General features: G+C 47.4%; 6 protein-coding genes across 6 annotated transcripts; 1 reads left to right on the top strand and 5 right to left on the bottom strand.

Annotated features, from left to right (window-relative positions):
- Positions 1-235: 235 nt before the first annotated feature.
- Positions 236-2104, bottom strand: TREMEDRAFT_69743 (uncharacterized protein; the record flags this gene model as incomplete). The annotated part of the gene is made up of 7 exons (XM_007006850.1): positions 236-412; positions 468-556; positions 766-1077; positions 1219-1472; positions 1544-1660; positions 1794-1905; positions 1957-2104. 7 exons carry the CDS (start codon positions 2102-2104, stop codon positions 236-238), a joined length of 1209 nt encoding a protein of 402 aa, XP_007006912.1.
- Positions 2105-2429: 325 nt separating this feature from the next.
- Positions 2430-4456, bottom strand: TREMEDRAFT_74522 (uncharacterized protein; the record flags this gene model as incomplete). Its single annotated transcript, XM_007006849.1, has 7 exons — positions 2430-2913; positions 2965-3634; positions 3659-3935; positions 3978-4177; positions 4228-4293; positions 4351-4366; positions 4412-4456. The coding sequence occupies 7 exons, from the start codon at positions 4454-4456 to the stop codon at positions 2430-2432; spliced, it is 1758 nt and encodes a 585-aa protein (XP_007006911.1).
- Positions 4457-4980: 524 nt separating this feature from the next.
- On the bottom strand, positions 4981-5802 carry TREMEDRAFT_64497 (uncharacterized protein; the record flags this gene model as incomplete). The annotated part of the gene is made up of 3 exons (XM_007006761.1): positions 4981-5141; positions 5485-5657; positions 5684-5802. 3 exons carry the CDS (start codon positions 5800-5802, stop codon positions 4981-4983), a joined length of 453 nt encoding a protein of 150 aa, XP_007006823.1.
- Positions 5803-6180: 378 nt separating this feature from the next.
- Positions 6181-7656, bottom strand: TREMEDRAFT_64496 (uncharacterized protein; the record flags this gene model as incomplete). The annotated part of the gene is made up of 5 exons (XM_007006760.1): positions 6181-6566; positions 6630-6959; positions 7071-7203; positions 7260-7514; positions 7567-7656. 5 exons carry the CDS (start codon positions 7654-7656, stop codon positions 6181-6183), a joined length of 1194 nt encoding a protein of 397 aa, XP_007006822.1.
- Positions 7657-10857: 3201 nt separating this feature from the next.
- Positions 10858-13760, bottom strand: TREMEDRAFT_64495 (uncharacterized protein; the record flags this gene model as incomplete). The annotated part of the gene is made up of 9 exons (XM_007006759.1): positions 10858-10928; positions 11067-11573; positions 11662-11694; positions 11805-11891; positions 11932-12016; positions 12128-12399; positions 12452-12744; positions 13101-13256; positions 13312-13760. The coding sequence occupies 9 exons, from the start codon at positions 13758-13760 to the stop codon at positions 10858-10860; spliced, it is 1953 nt and encodes a 650-aa protein (XP_007006821.1).
- A 338-nt stretch (positions 13761-14098) lies between these two features.
- On the top strand, positions 14099-17127 carry TREMEDRAFT_64494 (uncharacterized protein; the record flags this gene model as incomplete). The annotated part of the gene is made up of 7 exons (XM_007006758.1): positions 14099-14732; positions 14862-14976; positions 15655-15814; positions 15860-16517; positions 16624-16640; positions 16838-16913; positions 17012-17127. 7 exons carry the CDS (start codon positions 14099-14101, stop codon positions 17125-17127), a joined length of 1776 nt encoding a protein of 591 aa, XP_007006820.1.
- Positions 17128-19681: the final 2554 nt, after the last annotated feature.

Below are 19681 nucleotides of genomic sequence, written 5' to 3'. Positions count from 1 at the left end.
ATATGGGTAATGTTGAAAAAAGTCCACTCGAATAGGATGACGACTGCACAGCTCTTTCTTTGATGGTTGTGGCGGTTCAAAAGTGGCATACATCTCTTTCACTTTAACTAAACTATACTTAAACGTTGACCAATTGTTACCAACTTGTCGCAGACACAATCCATATCGTCCCAACTGTAATGACTCAAGGCAAGACATTATACTTGACTGATGCAGTCTGGTTTATCAGTCTTCCTCACTCACGAGATTGGATTGGGAATTGACTCACAGCATTGACCAAGATTGAATTGGGTTTTCCTCCTGGAAGGTAATGAGGATCACGTCCGAACAAAGCGTATGGGAAACCATAATCACATGGAGAGACTTCGTCCAATTTCTGCATTTGTTCTTCAGTCAAAGTGATCTTGAGTGCCTGGGTGTTAGGAAGATGTCGTAGAACGTACTGTGGAAAGAACGGGTCAACTCACCTCCACGTTGGCTTTGAAATTGTCTATACTAGTTCCTCCTAGGATAGGGAAACAATCGGTTACTCTTTGACGGATCCAAGCGAGGGCGACTGGAATGTAAGTGAATCGTACTTTATTGCCCGACGAGCGAACAGTGACAATAGACGATCAATTCAAGATCGGCTCCGAGATGACGAATTACCAAAGAAGGGTGAATACAGAAAAAATGATAAAATCCCTCAGATTGAACAAAAACCACACGGGGAAATGGCAAGGTTATGAATTGAGGGGCAGAAGAGGACGGAAAACTTTCACTCACCACTGGTCAACTTGACATTCTCTCCAATCTCCTTTGCTATCTCTTCAAGAACTTTACTGACTTGGAGTTGTTTCTCAGAGGGTTTCTGTCCACCACGAAGACTATTCTCCCTCGCTTTGAACTCTTCGGCAGTACGGAACATTCCTCCACCAAACACACCCCAAGGGGCGATGGACATACCGTTGGCACGTGCCATAGGGACGATTTCTCTTTCAAGATCTCTGTCGGCAAGACTCCATTGACCTTGGTACACTACGAATTGGGCTAGTCCATGTTGACGAGCGTATTCGTTGGCCTGGGAAACGATCCATGCTAAGGATTAGTATAAGCTTTTGTGATCACTCAACATTGGTGGGGTTGCGATATGACATGTGGAATGGTCAACGAGGGAAAGCTGGGTCAGCAAAGAGAGATAGAAGAAGGAAGGTAGGGAATTAGGAACCTCCAACTCACCTGGGGTGTCCGATACTCCCAAGTACAAAACCTTCCCACTTCTGACCAAATCATTGAGCGACTGCATCAATTCCGGAATACTGGTAGAGTAATCCCACCAGTGAACATAGAGAAGGTCAATGTAAGTCGTACGAAGTTTCTTGAGGGATCCCTCTACAGAGAGCACCAGAGATTTCTTCGAGTTTCCACCATAGTTAACCCTGATACCGTCGTATTTACCTTCTTTACGGTCCAACATGAAAGTTGTGTATTTACTAATCATAAGTTCTTCCTCTTCTCGAGCAATGACTGTTCCTGGGATCAGACGAAAGCGAATGACACTCACGTGGCTAAGACGATATCATCTCTTACACCGCGCTTCTCCATCCATTCACCGACGATCATTTCACTTTGTTCATCTTGATAATTATTGGCCGTATCGATGAAGTTACCTCCGGCCTCGCTGTACGTTAGCTTCCGTGGGTTTGAATGATAAGCTGACGACAGTGACGTTTGAGTGCGATTGACTCCATTGTTTCGTCTTCATGTGGTAGCGGTAGATAGAAAAGGGGTAAGATACGGATGATAAAACTCACTAATAAGCATCGAGTAATTCCAAACTCTTCTCCAAATTTACCCCAGAACCCATGTAACCGACCCACTGGTCTCCCAAACTCATAGCACCAAGACAAATAGGGGAGACTTTGACTATTCATTAGCTTCAACAACCTTTGACCGTAGAGGACGCAGGAAACTCACCTCCGGCAGAGGGAGAGAGTAGACGATAAACGCCCAATTCAGTCTTTGGGTCCGGAAGTGGAGTTCCAAAAACCATTCGACCATCTTTGGCTGCAGGCGTAAAATCATCTGCTGACGTCTGGGTGGGTTTCGTTCCGAATGACGGCATTTTCAGATGGTTCAAGAATCGATGTTTATACGGTTTGAATGAGAAGGTAGATTGAGAGATTTGGAGGGCGGGTGGGAAGTAGACGACTTTGTATACTTTTCCAGAAGGCGGGATTGCATGACGTGGCTTGGGGTGGAGGTCTCAGAAAGCTCAGAAGGGATGGCATCGACCAAGAGAATTGGGTGGAGGTGGTGGAGGTCCGTCACCCAGGCACACCAGCAATCCGTGACCGACGGCGACGATCGACGAGATACTCACAAGTGACCGTCGGTCATGCATCTCTCAACTGTCTTTTTTGCTGCGTGCTGCTCCCCCTGACAGTCTGTCACTCCTTTTCCACCCCTACCCAACGTCGCTCAGTCCCTTGACCCATCCAAACCCCACCCCTTTCACGCCATTCCGTCATGACCTCCCTACCCTCTCCCTCCACCAGCGCTATGGTTGACATCTCCGACTCCGATAGCTCGTGAGACGGGACGGGGAGTATCATGAAATCCCTTGTGGCGATCGACTTCCGACCACTAGAGCTACGTTGAGAATTGGGAGACAAGACTTGCGTATACGGATCGATAGAGGGGTAAGTTGATAAGGAAAGAGGAAATGCGGGACCGTCCCAAACCTCATCGATCTGGTCCGTTACAGATTGCAATATCAGTCGCAAATGCAATTCAGCCGCTGTCAGCGGGACGGGGGACATCGGTGGATCGATCGAATATCTCAGTGGCCACGGTGCAGGGTAAGGTAACGGTGACATGGGAGATAGAATGGAAGGATACGGATCAGACGAAGGATATCTCGGCGCAGGGAACCTGGAACGGTAAGTTTATAGATCTCTCTATGTCAGGAACAAGGTCACGTACATGGCTGAAAAGTGATTAACGGCAACTCTTCTCGCTCGTATCGTCTTGGCGAAAGTTCCCACTTCTAGCGGAGTCGAATGTCCATTCTTGAAAGCTTTCATTCTCGTCACTTCTCTGTGTTTCGTCTCTCTCTCTTCTCGTTCCTTCTTTTCCGTTTGACACACCTCATTTTCACTATGCGTATTTGGTGGGTAATCAGCACCCAATCGTTCTCCTTGCCGAATTTCTTGCTGCTTCACCAAACTATGCTCCAGTGCTCTCGTCCTCACCTTCCGTCCTTTCTCTCCTCGTTGGACGAGCTCAGGTATAGCAGCATTGGTACATTCATGTATCAATAGACTCGGGTCGCTACAGATCTCCAAAAATCGGGCGTTTTCTGTACCCCCTGTGCAATCTCCGAAGATGACCAGCTTGCGAGCGGGAATACCAGACGGCTCGGGAGGGTATAAAACCTCGCCAGATGGGAGCGTGTATGGCTTCGGGGTAGGGAGGGATGTAAGATGCGAGAGGAGAGAGAGAGGATGTCTGACGGGTGGATCGAGAGCGGCGAGTGCGTCTGCGTGTGCTTGGAGAAGAGGGACCAGGACGGAGGTATCCAATGGTAATCGTGGGACTGGTTCTTGTAATACATATCCGAGGGAAGGTACTATATCTGATGAGCTCTTGGTTCCTACCGAAGATTCTGACTACTCACCTCGATGGTCGATAGGACCCGCACTGACTGCCCAACCCTTCCCCTGCTTTCCGTTTCCCTCAAGGAGGATATTCTCACATACTCCATTCTCATCTGCTGATAGGTCCATACCTACCGCTTCGTTGACATGCAACTCCTCCTCTGAGCAACCCACAGACGGCGTATCCGTGAACAGCTCATGTACCGCGTACGCACCGCGCAAGATCAAGCTCGTGAGGTTGATAGTGGTCCGCACCAGTTTTCGTAAGCCCGCTGGTCCATAAATATTCACTGTTGGCTGAAAATCAGCTAGGAAGAAAGATGATATACTTGGGCTGACTTTTTTGGATGTTCCCTTCTGCCTCAATTCTTCGAGATCATCATCGGTCACTCCCACTCCTGACATGATGGTAGTCAAGATGGGTACTAGACCCAAGACGTGGTCAGCATGCATGTGTGTGATGAAGATCCGAGTGATATTGGACATTTTGAGTGAAGACTGGTGTAGTCTACCGAGAGTACCATCAGCGGCGTCGAAGACTGATCTCAGCGCTGTACATTTGAGTGGTGATGCCAAAATAGAAACTGACCCCACACTTCGTTGCCAAAGTCTACAGCTAGAGAGGAGCAATTCCGGCTGACCACCGGACCGGCACCTGTAAGATGAGCGATAATCAACGAGAGTTAGCATCAGGGGACGGAGCGAGACCAACCAGCACATGTCCCGAGCTATCAGTCAGCTCCATGACCAGTATGGGTACGTAGCGGACCTACGAAATGGACAGATACATTGGAAGGTTGCTTGGGTTCTTTACTCATCGTCTTCAGTGTACGAGAAATGGCAAACTCCAGATGAGATTTACCGAGGGTTAACCGTGATAATATTAATGGGAGGATGTCAAATACGACACGATTCGATGCAGTGTCTCTCCGTTACCTCTGTATGAGGTGAAAGTACTCGACAATAGGGGTGCTCAGTTCTATAATGGCTAGTCGCGACATTATCACAGATAAGTGAACACCTGTGATAACGAGCCATTTTTATGTCATAAATGCCACGTGTGAGGTAGAAAATGCCACGTGTAACCCCTCCTTCGCGTCCTCCCCCATGTCATCTCATGCAGGTTTATGTATATGTATCTCGGCCATTGCATTTCTCAACTATCTACTAAGCAAAACCCCTCGGATTTCGTGTCATGCCTTCCAAAACCCCTCGAGCTCACCTCCTGCACGATTTAGAAGATGCCGCATTGCTTCTGTTTCCTCTGCTGGACGATCATACCTCAAGGGCCTGTTTGGAAGACATAATTCAAGCACATCAACAAATCTCAGCAAATCGTTACTTAGATCGATACCCGACTGTCTCTAACAATCTTCCCCGACCCTCTTTCTACCACAGTGACATTCTCCTCTTCGCAGAACGAGGCATTCGTCATAAACAAGCATTTCGCATGTCCCCTAGCCATCTTGATGACATCGTCGATTTTTTCAAGGATGATCCTGTCTTTTTTTCAAGAGGAAACAAGCCTCAGGCCCCACCAAAGTATCAGATAGGGTTACTGGTCTACCGAATGGCTCATGGACATGACTGCAGGACATTAGATCGCGAGTTCGGGGTCTCAAGCGAGTTTTCCTTCCAATTGCTCTGTCCATTTTGCTAATTAGTTAGCCGGCACTGTATTCAAGTGGTGTGACCGGGCCCTCATTGCTATACTGAAAAAACGATCTTACTTCATCTCCTGGCCGTCCCCCACCGAAAGAATTGAAATCAAAGCTCGATTTCTCTCTGAATACTCAATTCCTCACTGCGTAGGCCTCATCGACGGCTATCATGTGAACCTCTCAACTGCTCCTGCTAGAGATGATGCAGGGGCTTATCATAGCCGCAAGGAGAGGTATGGCTTCAATGTCATGGCTATCGTCGATCATACAAAGCGTTTTCGATATATTCATTACGGCTATCCCGCTTCCAGCAGCGATCAACGAGTTCAGCGAGCTATCGAACCCCTTAACACGCCCTCTCAGTATTTCAGCAACCAGGAGTACCTCCTGGCTGATTCTGGCTTTACAGCATCGTCTGTCGTCGTACCAATGTTCAAAAAGAGTGCTGGCCAAGCGGTTCTTCGAGGTAAAACCGCGTATTTCAACTCTCGAGCCTCTGTCATGAGGGTAGGGGTCGAACATTCAATAGGTGTGTTAAAGGCTCGATGGACGATACTTCGATCAATGTCTATGAGACTTCGAACTAAAAGAGACGAAGCTATGGCTCACGCAATCATTGTAGCCTGTACAATTCTCCACAACATCCTCATAAACACCGACGAATATTACACCGAAGAAAATACTGGAAATTTACCAATTGAACCACTTCGAGATGACCTGCCTGCAGAGGAGGTAGCAGAGGACGATTTCTTAGGTGCTGGTCGTCTCAGGCCACACATGAGAAGACGTCATGAGTTGGTGGAGCAAATGTTAGCATTGGAGACAGAGGAAATCGACATAGACAACTTCATTTTATCATGAAAAAAGGTGAGTGGTTTCAACTACCTATCACTCTCCGACCAATTGCTCCACTCATCATATTCGGTGTGAACGTCTCCTTCCCCTTCTTCTCTGTCCCTGTGAGCTCTATCATACCTCTCCTCTGCATCTGCGATAGCCTGAACCCAGGAAACACGAAGTTCTACCGGTAGTCCTTGCTCTGCAGTGAGACGAGCTTGAGCCTCCTTCGATGTTATGACCAACCTCTCATTTTTAGCCCTTTCCTTCCTCTGTCTCTTCGAATCTTCTCTTTCTTCCTCTTGGATAGCTAGCTTACGCTTCTCTAGGCCTATCTCCTCCCTTCTGCTCGCAGCAATCCCCTCAAACAACCCCGCAATACCTCCAGCATTGTTTTTTCCTTCCCCCCTCCTGGACGATGTGTAAAGGCCTGTAAATCAGCTATACCCTGACCTTAGTGGCTATGCAGTCCATGTCACCGTGCCTGACGTACCTGCAGCTCGCTTGGTCAGCCTATGATCACTAAAACTGCGTTCCCTAGTCGCAGGACGTGTATTTTCGCTCTGAGTCGATGTATCTTCAGTTTGAGACTCTTGCTGGCCTAGGAAGTCATTCAATGACATCTGAGATGGTGATGGAGGCCTAGGAGAGTGTGGAGATCTCTCAGGAGAAGGAGAGGGGTGGTGAGAACCCCTCATAATCGTCTCGAGTGTGACATTCGAATTTCCGGTGGTACCTGTGCGAAGGGATTCTGTCCCGCCGTCTCTTTCGGCAAATATGGGGTCCACAGAGTCATATTCAGGACACTTCTTCAATACAGTGGCTGCAGATCAGCTAAGGAAGCATAGGAGTGATGAACAGCCAGGAGACAGATGATACACAGGTCACAGGAGGTATTCGGGGAGAAGGGGAGAAGGGAGAGACGGGGACTCACCTTTAACCGTCTGTTCAGCTTGATTTATCTTCTCTGGATCCTCACTACCATCCACCATACTCTCGAATAAACCCTTCCCTGTGTGATTTAGCCAGTCACGGGCCTCTCGCCACCTTCTTAAGAGTTCACGAATCTAGAAGACATCAGCAGAGTTTTAGGGGGGGAGAAAAGGAAGGAAATCACACTTACCTTGTTTTGTATCTGATCAGTCGATCTTGTAGTTGGACATCCTGACTTGGACATCCACTCAGAGCATTCCCTAGCCATCCCCAGCTTCTTCTTACCCCCTAGGCCATGTTGATACTTCTTGAAGTTATCTCCCATAGCTAACCACTCAATAAGGTAGTCGAGCGAGCAGTATTGGCCGGTACCTTGATCTTTTGTCCAGCCTAAAGTTGCTGGGGGGTTGTCCTGACTATCCTCTTTGTCCCTGTTCCTCCTTTGCTGAGTTCTAGTAGATGGTTGCCGAGCAGTGGAGGGGATATGCAGAACCTACTGAAGTTAGCAGGGGTATGCGAAGGGGGTTTAACGACATATTTACAGGTGGTGACGGTGACCTCAAATTACCACCCCCCGAGGTGTCCATAGTATCAGCTTGAAGCTACAGCTCTCCTCTTTCAGATTCTTGGCTTTTTATCGCTTTAAAGTGTCTCTGTAAGAAGATACGATAACTCTACGGTGATGATGAAAACTCAACGGTCACTTTTCACCTGTGGTGATGTCGCGTTTGTTTGTCATCAAAATTACCCGAAGAGGAAAATTTTACGTCATTTTAACACGTGTTATTTTGGCGTATCAGAAATGAGCACCCCTAATAATACCATGTTCAACGCCAAAGTCGATGGACGGTCGAAGTGCTATATCAACAACTCCACAGCAAAGCTTGAGTTCTGACCAGGCTTTTGCTTTGATGTCTTCACTCATGTCGTAGAGCGAACCATGGGCAGTGTGATTGGCCATCCGGATGAATTAGATCAAATCGAGTACTTTAGTCGTTGAAGGATGTAGGAATCCCTCGGCTAGTTGAACGCAGCTTATAGACAGAACTTGATCCCCAGGTCATATGCAACCTCCATTGATCCATCCTGCACAGCTCTCATCCTAACCCTCGATCCTTTGTCAAGCATAAACGTCATTGTTCATGTCCTAGCCTTCTTCGTGAATCGGACGGACATCCGGCTCAAGTCGTCATATTCGTCCCCGTTGTCCGTGACGCCGTCGCCGTCGCCGATGCCGATGGCCGAGAACGCCTTTGATCCTATGATTCCGAGTGTTGCCTGCCCTTGATTTGGCATCAAATGTGGCATGTGGCAATGTGAAGATTGTGGCGCCCTAACCTCTTTCCTCAACGGATCCCGTGCGAAGCCTTCTGTCAGCTAGGGTCAACTCGGTCGCAACATGACAAGTTACTTGTTTACATGATTGTAGACCGATAGCGCTTGACGTTCTCAGAGCGGGATATGGCCTGTTGTGCCATATTTATGGGTCACCATTCTGCCATGTACCGGTACCTCCGTGTGCGCAGACTAGATAAACGGGGATTCACGTCACAAAGTATACAGTACGTCACACCCTTTGTCATAGACCTGTATGGTCTCATGGGACATTGAACATGGCAGACTCTCACCAGCTCAACTCGCAAGAGATTTTCCCTTCACATCATACAAAAGAAGAGACCTTCTCTTGCTCACATTTCCCACATTGCCCACCTCATCACTTGCTTGTATGTCTATCCATCATGCTCCATCCATCTGTCTCAACCGACCTATCCCTTCTCATGTGCCTCGGTACCTGTGTCCCCACATGGGGCGCGTATCAACCTATCATGCACCTCCTGCACAACGTCCACAAGCGAAATGGCGAGATCTCATTAAGACGCAGTCCAGTGACCTGTATGCCTTCCAATCTTTTCATTTTCAGTCGATACAGATATCAATCAAACATGCACAGAGGTAGTTGTTGTGCTGATGGCAGGGTGATCTCTGGAGATTTGTGTAACCCCCCCCCCCCCCCCCGGGGCGGGGCCGAGAAAACTCAGAACGGTCAGTGTTACCTGCTCACGTAAGGTATCACTGATCACTTGCCAGGAAGTCTCTGTACCCTTCCGAAGTGTCACAGGACAGGGATTAGTCCCTTGTTTGATTTGCTTGTCACTTTTTCACTTTACTCGCTGCTCGTATGTTTATATGGTGGAGATGTCAGGAGTTCCTCTTTCCCTGTATTGACTTGGATCTCAATTGCACCTTCGAAGTGTGCAATGTAGTCTCTGGACGGGATCGTAATTGTATCACGGATATTAATGATAGGATGATCGTTGACTTTTCCGAGCTCTGCAGGCTTCTGTAAGTGATATCCTTGGACGGCCAAAGATCAAGCAATCAGGCAGGAGAAACATGTCATCCTACTGATCCGGATCTTTGATTAGGAAGCAAAGAACTCGTCTTGAAGCTTCGGTTCGTATCTTGAGAGTCTAATCCCTCTTGTTATGACGTTGTGATCAAGTTTGTCTTTTTCGTGATCTTGTAGAAGTTAGAGAGCTTGTCTCACTCAGACATCAGGAGTGATTTCAATTGAATAGCGTCAACGCTGAGAAGAGGTCAGACTGAGCTTTGTGGAATGCTTTTTGGATCTCAATGATACTCACGCCATACATTGTCCGATATGATGGTGTTTTATAATGGACAGGGAATTAGGTCAGGAGTTGATCCTCCAACTCGGGGTGAGGGTAGCAAGATGAGTGAGTAAGACCTACTTGTACAGCATGTATCCGGTACATGATTCATCAGAACTGGGGTCCCACTGACTTTTAGACATCCGTCGATTCACTTGCACCGCATACAATACTAAACACTATGTATAGTGGGCAAGAGCCCTCCGTGAGGCCCAATTAGTCACGACATTGCCCCTTTCCGTCCACTTTGGCCGTTCGTTGTGTTGTTTTCTGGATTTCATGTGATAGATTCAGATTGACACCCATGCAGGAGAGGAATATGCTACGAAATGATATTCTACCAGAGTCTTGTAGGCTAATTTCTTCTCTGCATTGTCCTCTTGCTACCCCGATACCACCTCGGCCACAAGACATCGGGACAAAAACGCACGGAACGGGAATTGCTTGACTTGCCGACTGGACTTGACGTGTCGTCGATGCATCACGATGGCTTCTTGCTTGATCAGTCCACAATAGTCACTGCAACGCACAAGCAATAGAAACAACCCAGGAGTCGGGAGAAGGCCATGGTTACAACTCCAAATTGTGAGAAAGTGTGGTCATTATAATGGATCCTAATGCCTGTATCACTTCCAGTATAGGCGAATGACTATCACACCAATTGTACATACTTGAAAGAGATGCAGGGAGGATCAGTTTGAGGAGTAGGACAGACATAAGTAAGGTAACGACAGCGAGTCGATGAAAGGGACGAATATGATGACGACAATGACCACTAAGACGACGGAGACGAAGAAGACGACGATAGTAACGATGACGACGATGACGCCACTTATTGAGCATAATGGATCACAAAGGGTATACAAAAGCTATGTATGTGAAAGAAAGGAGAGTAGAGCACAGCTTGCCTGATCTTCTCCGGCCGAATGGAGATCCACTCGCCACCTTTTGAGTATGTTAAGGACCCAGCCGGAGACGGACCGCTCCGGAGTGGTCTGGCTAGGCAGGAGGCTTTGGGACCGGGTCAGAGATGCGTGCACCTCCGGAGCAGCATGGTCTCCCAGTGGGTCCGTAACTGCTACTCCTGGACAGACCAAGAGGGAGACTATATATGCTTCAAGAAGCTCTTGCACCCACGGAAGTTGGAAGCAGCGCTTGCATCCATATCCGACCAAAGACATGATTACCTACTTGGTTACACGTATATGCATTGTGGTTTTCAGTCACTGTGACCTGAACCTATCATTGATCTATGTACAATCTCTGTTCTACTGACCAGCACCACCTGAATATGAGAAAGAAGTCATGAGGAGAGAGAAACTCACTGTCAAATTGTAGCTCAGCTCCATACTTCTCCTTGAATACCTCTCGAGCCTGTAGGATCCGTTTCACACGTTCTTTCTGTTCTGCCGCCTCTTGCATAAACCCAGACTGATTGAGACCTCTCCGTTTACTCATGATCATGGTAGCAAGTTCATGCCAAAGCCATATCTTGTATTTCCTAGCGAGTCGGAGAAGCGGTCGAGGTAAGGACCAAACCTGCCCATCAATTTCCCAAGACTCCTCCCTCCAAAGCTCGTCGGGTGTTGCGATGTAGTTGGGGAATTCATCAAGTGGTGAGCGACCATGCCAGAAGGAAGAGGGAACACCATCTTCGTCATAGTCACTCCAGGACTCAAGGGAATGATCGTTAGCTGGCCACGGGGTATTCGCCCGTCGATGTTCTCTTCTTTGTACCGAAGTGTCGCTTTCTGAACTTGTGTCATTGTCCAAGCTTGGAGCAGCTTGTGTATAGGAGGGAGCAGTCATGGAAGTGGTAGTTGACCGATCACCTGGGATCAGTGAAGATACTCCCTTGATCAAGAACTATTTACCACTGTTTGTAGTATCACTCATATCCAAGTCTGTTTCACGCCTCACCTGCTTCTTCTCTGTCCTCCTTCTCTTCTTTTTCTGTTGTCTAGTTCTATCAGAGCTCTCAGGCAATGTAATCAAAGTACGCTCTGTAGCGGTAAGACGGGAGTAATTGTTACACTCATGCTCTGCACCATGGCAGTACAGACCGCACTTGACATTCTTTTGTCTACACCGACATCGATTTGTGGTACATTCCCCTTTACAGCGGCAATGCACTTCTACCTTCTTGATATCTGAAGTATCAGCCACATGATGATCACGGAAACTACTCACCAAAAATTTTATATGCTGCTTCTCTCAATGTAACTTGTGGGAAAGTGTTCCATTTTGACCATCCCAGATGTAGAGAAACCGGTATCTGGAGGTCATCTGCCGGATTGAGTACTTTGCTTTGATATAATCGGGTGAGGACTCCCTCAGAGCAAAGAAGTCGATATGTGTTGCTCTTCTCTGGAAATACCTCACATACCACACAAGGAATACGACTAGCAGGAGCACCTGGCCGATCTTGAGGAGGAACAAACAGTGTGACTTTATCGCCGGTTTTGTAGGTCCAGTTCTTCTGATTGCGTCCATGTTGCTCCACCATTTTGGCTCGACAGAGAGCTTGTCGTTCTCGCATCTTTGTGATGATGTGGTCACTTGCTGTTGGATTCCGACGTGCATGTTCATCCTCCATAATGAGCTGTTGAACCGGGTTGGTAGACGAAGGCTCAGCAGGAGACTGTAGAGGAGTTGTTTCTGGTTGATCAGGCAAAGTTCAAGAACATGACAGAGTAATAAATGCACTTACCAAGCGTGGTCTGCGGATTAGATCCTTGCCCTTCCTGTGGTGTTTCCGTCTCATCCTCCTGATCTTCCCAACGAAAAGGGAGTGGTGTCCCTTCATTATCCTCTTCGTCATCCTCAATTGCTGTCCTGCCATCATCCAACCTAACCTCTTCCACAATGTCTCGCCCTTCTAGAGTGTCCCACATATCAATTTCACGGGGTTTACGCCCAAAAACAGCACGATAAGGTGTGTGTAGTGTAGCACTGTGTCTTGTGAAATTGATGGAGCGGATTACATGTGGGAGTCCATCGGCCCTGATGGCAGTCAGCAACCCTCGAGCATCTCCTCATCTTGGAACATACCACGGCCGGTCTGGGTTATCCAAACACCATTTTGATAATCGGCTCTTCATGGTTGAGTTTCCCTGCTCAACAAGGCCCTGGACACGAGGTGTGCGAGGTAGCCCATGTTTTATCTTGATATCAAAGCGCTTTGCCAAATTGATGATAAGCGTGTTGCAGAATTCTCTACCATTGTCGGACTGGAGTATTTGTGGTGCTCCAAAGTGATTGATCCAGGTCATAAGATGCTGTTCAACATCTGCTGCACTTTTTTTTGGCATGGCGTACTGAGATTAGCCGGCCATACCAAGAGCAGGATAATCACCTACCATCTGTGAATACTTTGTAAAATGGTCCTTAATATGGCATATCCAGCGCATTGTTTCTGTTCCGACTTTACACTCCATTGCGCGCATATCAACAAGATCGATTTGGATACGCTCAAAGGGAAAGCTGGACGTGATGGGTTGGATTTGACCAGGATCCTTGTTGCGAGCTCTGAGAGATTTAGCACATCCTGCTCCATGTACAGGAACTTACTTCAGCATGCAGATATTGCATGATTTAATTGCTTTCACCACTTCCTTCTTCCCTACACCACGGTAGTACCTAGCAATCTCTTCATGAGTCTTGTTCTGTCCTGAGTGGGCGGTTTGTAAACAATGTACTCGTTTGATGACTGTGAGAACTTGTGAGATAGGAACAAGCTTGTACCATTGATCACCTTCAGGAGAAGGTCGATAGAGGACTTCTTCCCCATTCTCCCCAAGACGATGTTGTTTCCGGACCTTTGTAAGCCAGGAGTTATGTGGTGCTTGGAAGTGAGGGGGTGAGGCCCCATCATGTTTCAAAACCCAGCGTCGAGCTTCGATATCCTCGTCTGTGAAGGTGTAGGCAAAGTTTTCGTTCTTCACCCAGTTTACAAAAGCGTGTTCAAACTGCGGTGTGAAGGCGTCTTGAGGAAGGGAGTTGGTTGAAGGATTTGACATGGTTTACACGTGAAAGCAGTAAGAAACAATCACAAAGGGATGATACAGGTGTTAGGATGGAATGTAAACAGAAAGAGCACAAGTTCATTGGACATGTTGGGCAGGAATTATCGGAGACTTGTTGAGTGTGGCGATCTCCAGCTGGGTCTGATGGAGATTCTCCGGCTGGGTCCGCATAGAAGCATACCACTCCGGAGGGGTCCATCTCTGACCGGGTCCGATCAGATCCGTGCGACTCCGGAGTGGTCCGTCTCCGGCTGGGTCCTTAACAAGTATAATAATAAAACATCAGACAAGTAGTTGAGAAACATCTCAGAGTATTTTGTACCCTTCTGACTATGGATACCCAGCCACCTGATAATAACCTCAACCTGCAGTCAGGTGGGGAACTGGAGAAGATGTTTGTGCTCGAAAGCTACCGACTTCTCGATGACATCCATGGCCTGCTCACGCAATTTGCCGAGATGAACGTTGTCAGAGATCCGAGTGAACGGTGCCAAATAACCGGGTTGACACTTGGAGGTGATCTGACTTTCTCCCCCACCACAGGTGAGTTGTCCATGACCATGAGGTTCCAGGAGGCCGCACAGACTTTCAAAGCCACATGGCTTCGATATTCAACAGCTAGGACAAGGATGTTTCGAGACAATGGTGCAAGTGTGGAGACTCCGAGAAAAACATATGGGGACTTCTTGAGCAGCTTCTCCAAAGTCTGTCTTGAACTCTGCAACAAAGTTCGGGACTTTCAGCACTGGAGCGTTGCGGAGTTGGCAGACCGCCAGCTGTTCACCACTGAATTCGTCAACAAAGCTTCTCTTTTTGCCATTGAGTCACAGATAGAACCTATGCTCAATTGTGTCAAGGAAAACTTTAAGGCCGAATACGGTCAAGCTCTCTTTGACATGTACAAGCAGCAGAAGGCTCAAAGAGACTCTGAAGCTTTGAACCACCCCACTGAGCTTGACACTCCCAGTATGTCTGGAGTGTTCCATACATCCTCAACAGCTTAACACCACCCTTCCCAGCGGGCAAGATGGACTTAACTTTTGAAGAATTATGGCTATGACATATGCAAACCTGAGGACCGTGCAATGTTGTCAGGTGTGATAGCCAATGTCATACTTGAGCGTATCTACGTAGCCGTCATCTTGATGAATGAGGAGGAATGCAATGATGATGAGGAGGATTTCACTTCAGTACTACCTCTGATACCGCTGTACCAAAGAAGTGGATGCTCCACAATTGTAGCAAAGAAATAAGATGTATCTTCAACCCTTCAGGCAAAGAGGGAAGGGAAGAAGTGGGGCTAGTCAACACGGAGCCTTAAAGGGATATTAATTTGTCCACCCGTGGCTAGCAATCAGGGGACCGGTCGAGTGATATAATGCACTGTACTGTACATACTATGCAGGTGCCTACTGTGGAGTTGACAGACCAGCCCATCAAGTTCCTGTACAGTTGAGTGTACCGCAAAAAAAATCGTAAATATCGCTTTCGAGTCGTGAGAACGGATCATCTTCAAAGTGAACTCGGAGGCTGTCACGTGGTGACAACTCTGGTATGCGGAGGACGCCGCTGGCGGCGTACCTGACAGATACATAATACAAAGATAGCTACTTTACTCTTTGGACAATGTATCTTCACCTGTCTGTGACTCTAGATTGCTACCGTGCTTGACCAGTTGCGGATCTTGTCCCTCAAACCATACCTATAACCGAAGGAACCTCTGACAGAGGCTTGTGATACTCGCCGGACAGGCAAGTGACCACCAGCCTGTACGTACGTAAATACCAAATCATCCTCAGGGGCCAGGGAGAGCTTCATGAAAGGAAGAAGACAAGGTCAATTCCGACCGAGGGTGTGGCGATGATGCTGACAGCTTTGATGACCCCAGGATCGATGACGATGAAAACAATGACGATGACGATGACGATGACGATGACGATGACGATGACGATGACGATGACGATGACGATGACGATGACGATGACGATGACGATGACGATGACGATGACGATGACGATGACGAGGGTGGAGCAGTCTGTGGGACAAAGGTTCTTCAAAGAGCGCTGTACAAGGGATATAAGGACTATAGCTAGCCTGAAGATGCTAGGCAGGATGACGATTTTCTCACGTCACCAGAGCACCATATTCGTGACGGGCATAAAGCATCAACCGTTCTCAAGATCCTCAACTTCTTCCACTTCCCAATCATGGCTGCTTTTGAGAAGTTCAATGAACACAAAGACTATATCCGATTTCGGATCGACAGCCATGTTCTAAGCGAGCTGAGGCTCCTTGATGCGACAGAGGAACTTACCCTGGCGTTGGCCAAACTGGTTGCTTCCAAAGACCCCAGTGAGCAATTCACTCTTGGCAGTTTGTCACCTGATGGGGTATTTGAACTCAACCCCCAACCAAACACCACAAGCACTGAGTTTGAGGAGGCAAGACAGAAGTGGCAAAACAGATGGTGTGAGAAACTGGAAGTCCTGAGACATGAGCAGGAGATTACACTTCAAACGATGTCTCGCGATATTATGCGAATGCAGCGTTCTGCTCAAGAGAATGAGCCGCCGGACTATGTGTTCCCTCTGGGCTTGGGGGTCTCAATTGGCAGCCAGCGCAGATCTAGAGCAGATGCGAAATTTCTCAGTACTTTCAGGTCAGGGCTTACAGAACAAATTCAGCCCCTACGGGAGGACATACTCTCCCAATTAAGTCCGGAACTTGCCAAACAGTACAGGCGGTCAGAGGGTACGCTGAAAAGTAGTGCATTAACAAACAACTGGTTGATATCAGACCCTGAGCCTGAAGGTTACAACCTCTGAAGATGACCTGAGGTACATTCTGATAATGTCAGATCACCAGGGAGAACTAGTGAGAATTGACAGATAGTCCACATAGTTGAAAAGAGGAATGCACTGATGATGATGACAGGAATACTTGGGATACATCTAGTATCTTGCTGATAATTGGGTAATGATACAGAGGGGAAAAGAGCACGCATCTATTCTACATGTCTCTATACTTATAACGTTCCACCCATACACAGCCAAATAGAGACAATTGAATAGATTTCAGAGGATAAGATGAATGTAGGGGAAATTGCCGGAAGGGGTAATAATCCAACTGACGGTTCAGCCGTCGCGGGTCAATCCTATCGGCTAACAGGAGAAGCTTGCTCAGAGAGGACCAGACAGAGGAGTCAAGAAAGACATATGTGTCACAAACATGACTGCCACACACAGGATTAGGGGTCCAGAGTTTACAGGATTATAATCATGGAGTCACTGAGCGTAGGCAGCAGATACATTATTCAATGGTTCTGGTTCCTTCTTTGAAGAATGTATCTTCCTCTGTCTGAACTACAAAGATCCTCTAAGCACTAGTCAGTAGCAAAGCCTTGTCTCCCAAGAATCTAGAGCTGTCTTGACAATATGGAGCATTCCTGACTGGTTCCTCTGGAGTTTAACTTGACTTCTGGAGAAAATCCAAGGTTCAGCCAGGGACTATTGTACACTTGGCCGTTGATGAGTGGAAGTTTGAATGGCAGTACCCCACCAGTCAAAGGATGAGTGATACCTGGCTTCGGGTTATTGACTCATTCTTGAGATACAAGTGTGATGGTGTCAGGTGAATTTTTGATGGCCCTTGAGGTCAAGCTGTCTTTGACAGGCACAAGCAGCAGAGGCTCAGAGAGACACCAAAGCTTTGCCACGCACTGAGCTTGACACTGTTACGACCTGTGAGCTAGGCAGTGACCAAGACCTAACTTCAGAGGACAACGACGATGATCAACAGAGTGATAGCATAGAGTGAATTGGACGATGATGACGAAGAGCACCTCAGTGCTGAGGAAGGGTTGTCTTGGAAGTGACTTAGACAAAGTGCGCAAGTGTAGCAAGCGCAAAGAGGAATGTGAAGAAGAGAATGATTTAGAAGTGTAACTTTTGAGAATTCATTGATAAGGAAGAGGTCTCACAGAGGGGGTATTTATACCCTTGCACCTCCACCTCGCCTCCGCTTTCCATCTGACCATGAATCTGGTAGTGTCACAAAGCGTGTGACAAGTCGAGCAAAAGTCGGGGAAGGGTATTTAACCAGCGATCGGCGGTAGGGTCAACCGCCGATTAATAGGCCTTTTTGTTGCAGTGGTACCATCACTGTTCCGTTGGGCACTGTTATATCGTGCATATGCTGGTCAGTATGTCTCGTGACAGGTAGTACTTTATTTGTGGAGGTTTACGTTTACAATGATAGAACACGATGCATCAAAAGAGACAGAGAGGGACATTCTATGTACATCCGCTCCACTTCCAAATATCCGTATAACACTGTATTTGGCGTTATTCCAACAGGATTGTTGGTTAAAAGCTGTCTATACTATGATGCCATTGCTGAATATTTGGTTAAACTCTGACAATCCTAACTCTCCTTTGTCACCCCAATACCACAGCATGCTCCTAGTGTCCTGATACTACCACTACTAATGCCACATCATCATCTGATGTCTCTGATACTACTTCTATAATGCCACATCATCATGTATGACCTGCTTGTATGCAGTGAAAGACAATGGCGTAGTTAGCCACAGTTCTCTGATGAATACCCTGTCTCTGTGAGACATTGGCGCCCCAGTATGACATAGTTAGCCAAGGTTTGTCCACAGTCAGTCAGTAGAGAAGAAGACACAACAATTGTGACAAGATCCAACTTCCAGTAAGACGTACCCTCGGGAGCACCAGGTGTTTCTCCCTCTCCTTGTTGGTCCTCTTACCTTTCTGCTTTCTCCCTCTACTTTTCCCAGTTGACACTTCTCCTCCTTCTAAATTTGTGAGTGCATTGACCACATCTCTTTCTGTGGCGGTGAGTCAAGAGAGATTCTAGCACTCCCATCCTGCCCTGTGACAGTAAAGAAAACACTTGAGTCCTCTCTTGCAACAGACACACTGTTTTGTGCTGCAGTCTTCTTTACACCTACATCAGATTTCACGTTTTGAAACACCTACGTTGTTAGATTCTAAATTCTGTTGAGAATTACAACAACACACCCAGGATTTTTTGTGCTGCTTCCTTGAGGGATGTCACGGCATAGTTCGTGACACCTCAATGATTCCACCAGCAATGACCCTCCTTTGACCATCAAAACCCCTATCGCGTCTTAACCTCGTCACCCCACACGTAACTTAGGACATCTGAGACCAAGTACGGCGAAGTTAGACGGAGTTAGGTGAACCAGGGACAATGGGAGCAGAAGTACGGCGAAGTTAAGCGGAGTTAGGTGAACTAGGGACACTGGGAGCAGAAGTGCGGCGATGTTGGGCAGAGTTAGTCGAAGGACGGAGAAAGACGGCCGGGACTCGGGGAAGTTGGACAAAGTGCATTGAAGTACGTCTAAGCGTGAGAGGGTTGGGTAAAGATCTAGTAGGAGTAAATAATATTAGCTGAGAAGATCGCTGAAGTTCTTCAGCGATCCTTGATTGTTGTCAGTAGTGAAAGATTGATAGAGATAGCTACATACAAATTAAGATACATCGCCATCAGAGAAAAAACCCCAGTTAGAGTAACTACGTCGAAGTAAGCCGTAGTTACAGTCCTTTCAACGTCTGCGCCCTCCTGGTTGGGTGAGACATCGACTTAGAAGAGTCAAGTTAGCCAAGGTTTGTTGACCGTCAGTCTGTTAGAGAGAGGTTGTTCGACGCCTGTGACAAGGGAGATGACAGGCTGTTGTTTCCTTTGGAAGAGGGAAAGATTAACTGATTCTGGGATCCCATAGAACTCCGCCAAATTAAGTATCTTGCTTTTCCATAAACCCTCTACCAGTCTCCCCCTTCTCTTGGGGGGGGGAGATGCTTTTCCGCTGGGGGGAAGGGCTTTTTATATTTCTCTTGCTATCTATCTATTATTAGATCCGTGGT

This window comes from Tremella mesenterica, assembly GCF_000271645.1.
Source record: "Tremella mesenterica DSM 1558 unplaced genomic scaffold TREMEscaffold_11, whole genome shotgun sequence".
Lineage (NCBI taxonomy): Eukaryota > Fungi > Basidiomycota > Tremellomycetes > Tremellales > Tremellaceae > Tremella > Tremella mesenterica.
The sequence above is the reverse complement of the archived record's forward strand: the minus strand, read 5'-3'. Positions and strand labels throughout refer to the sequence as shown.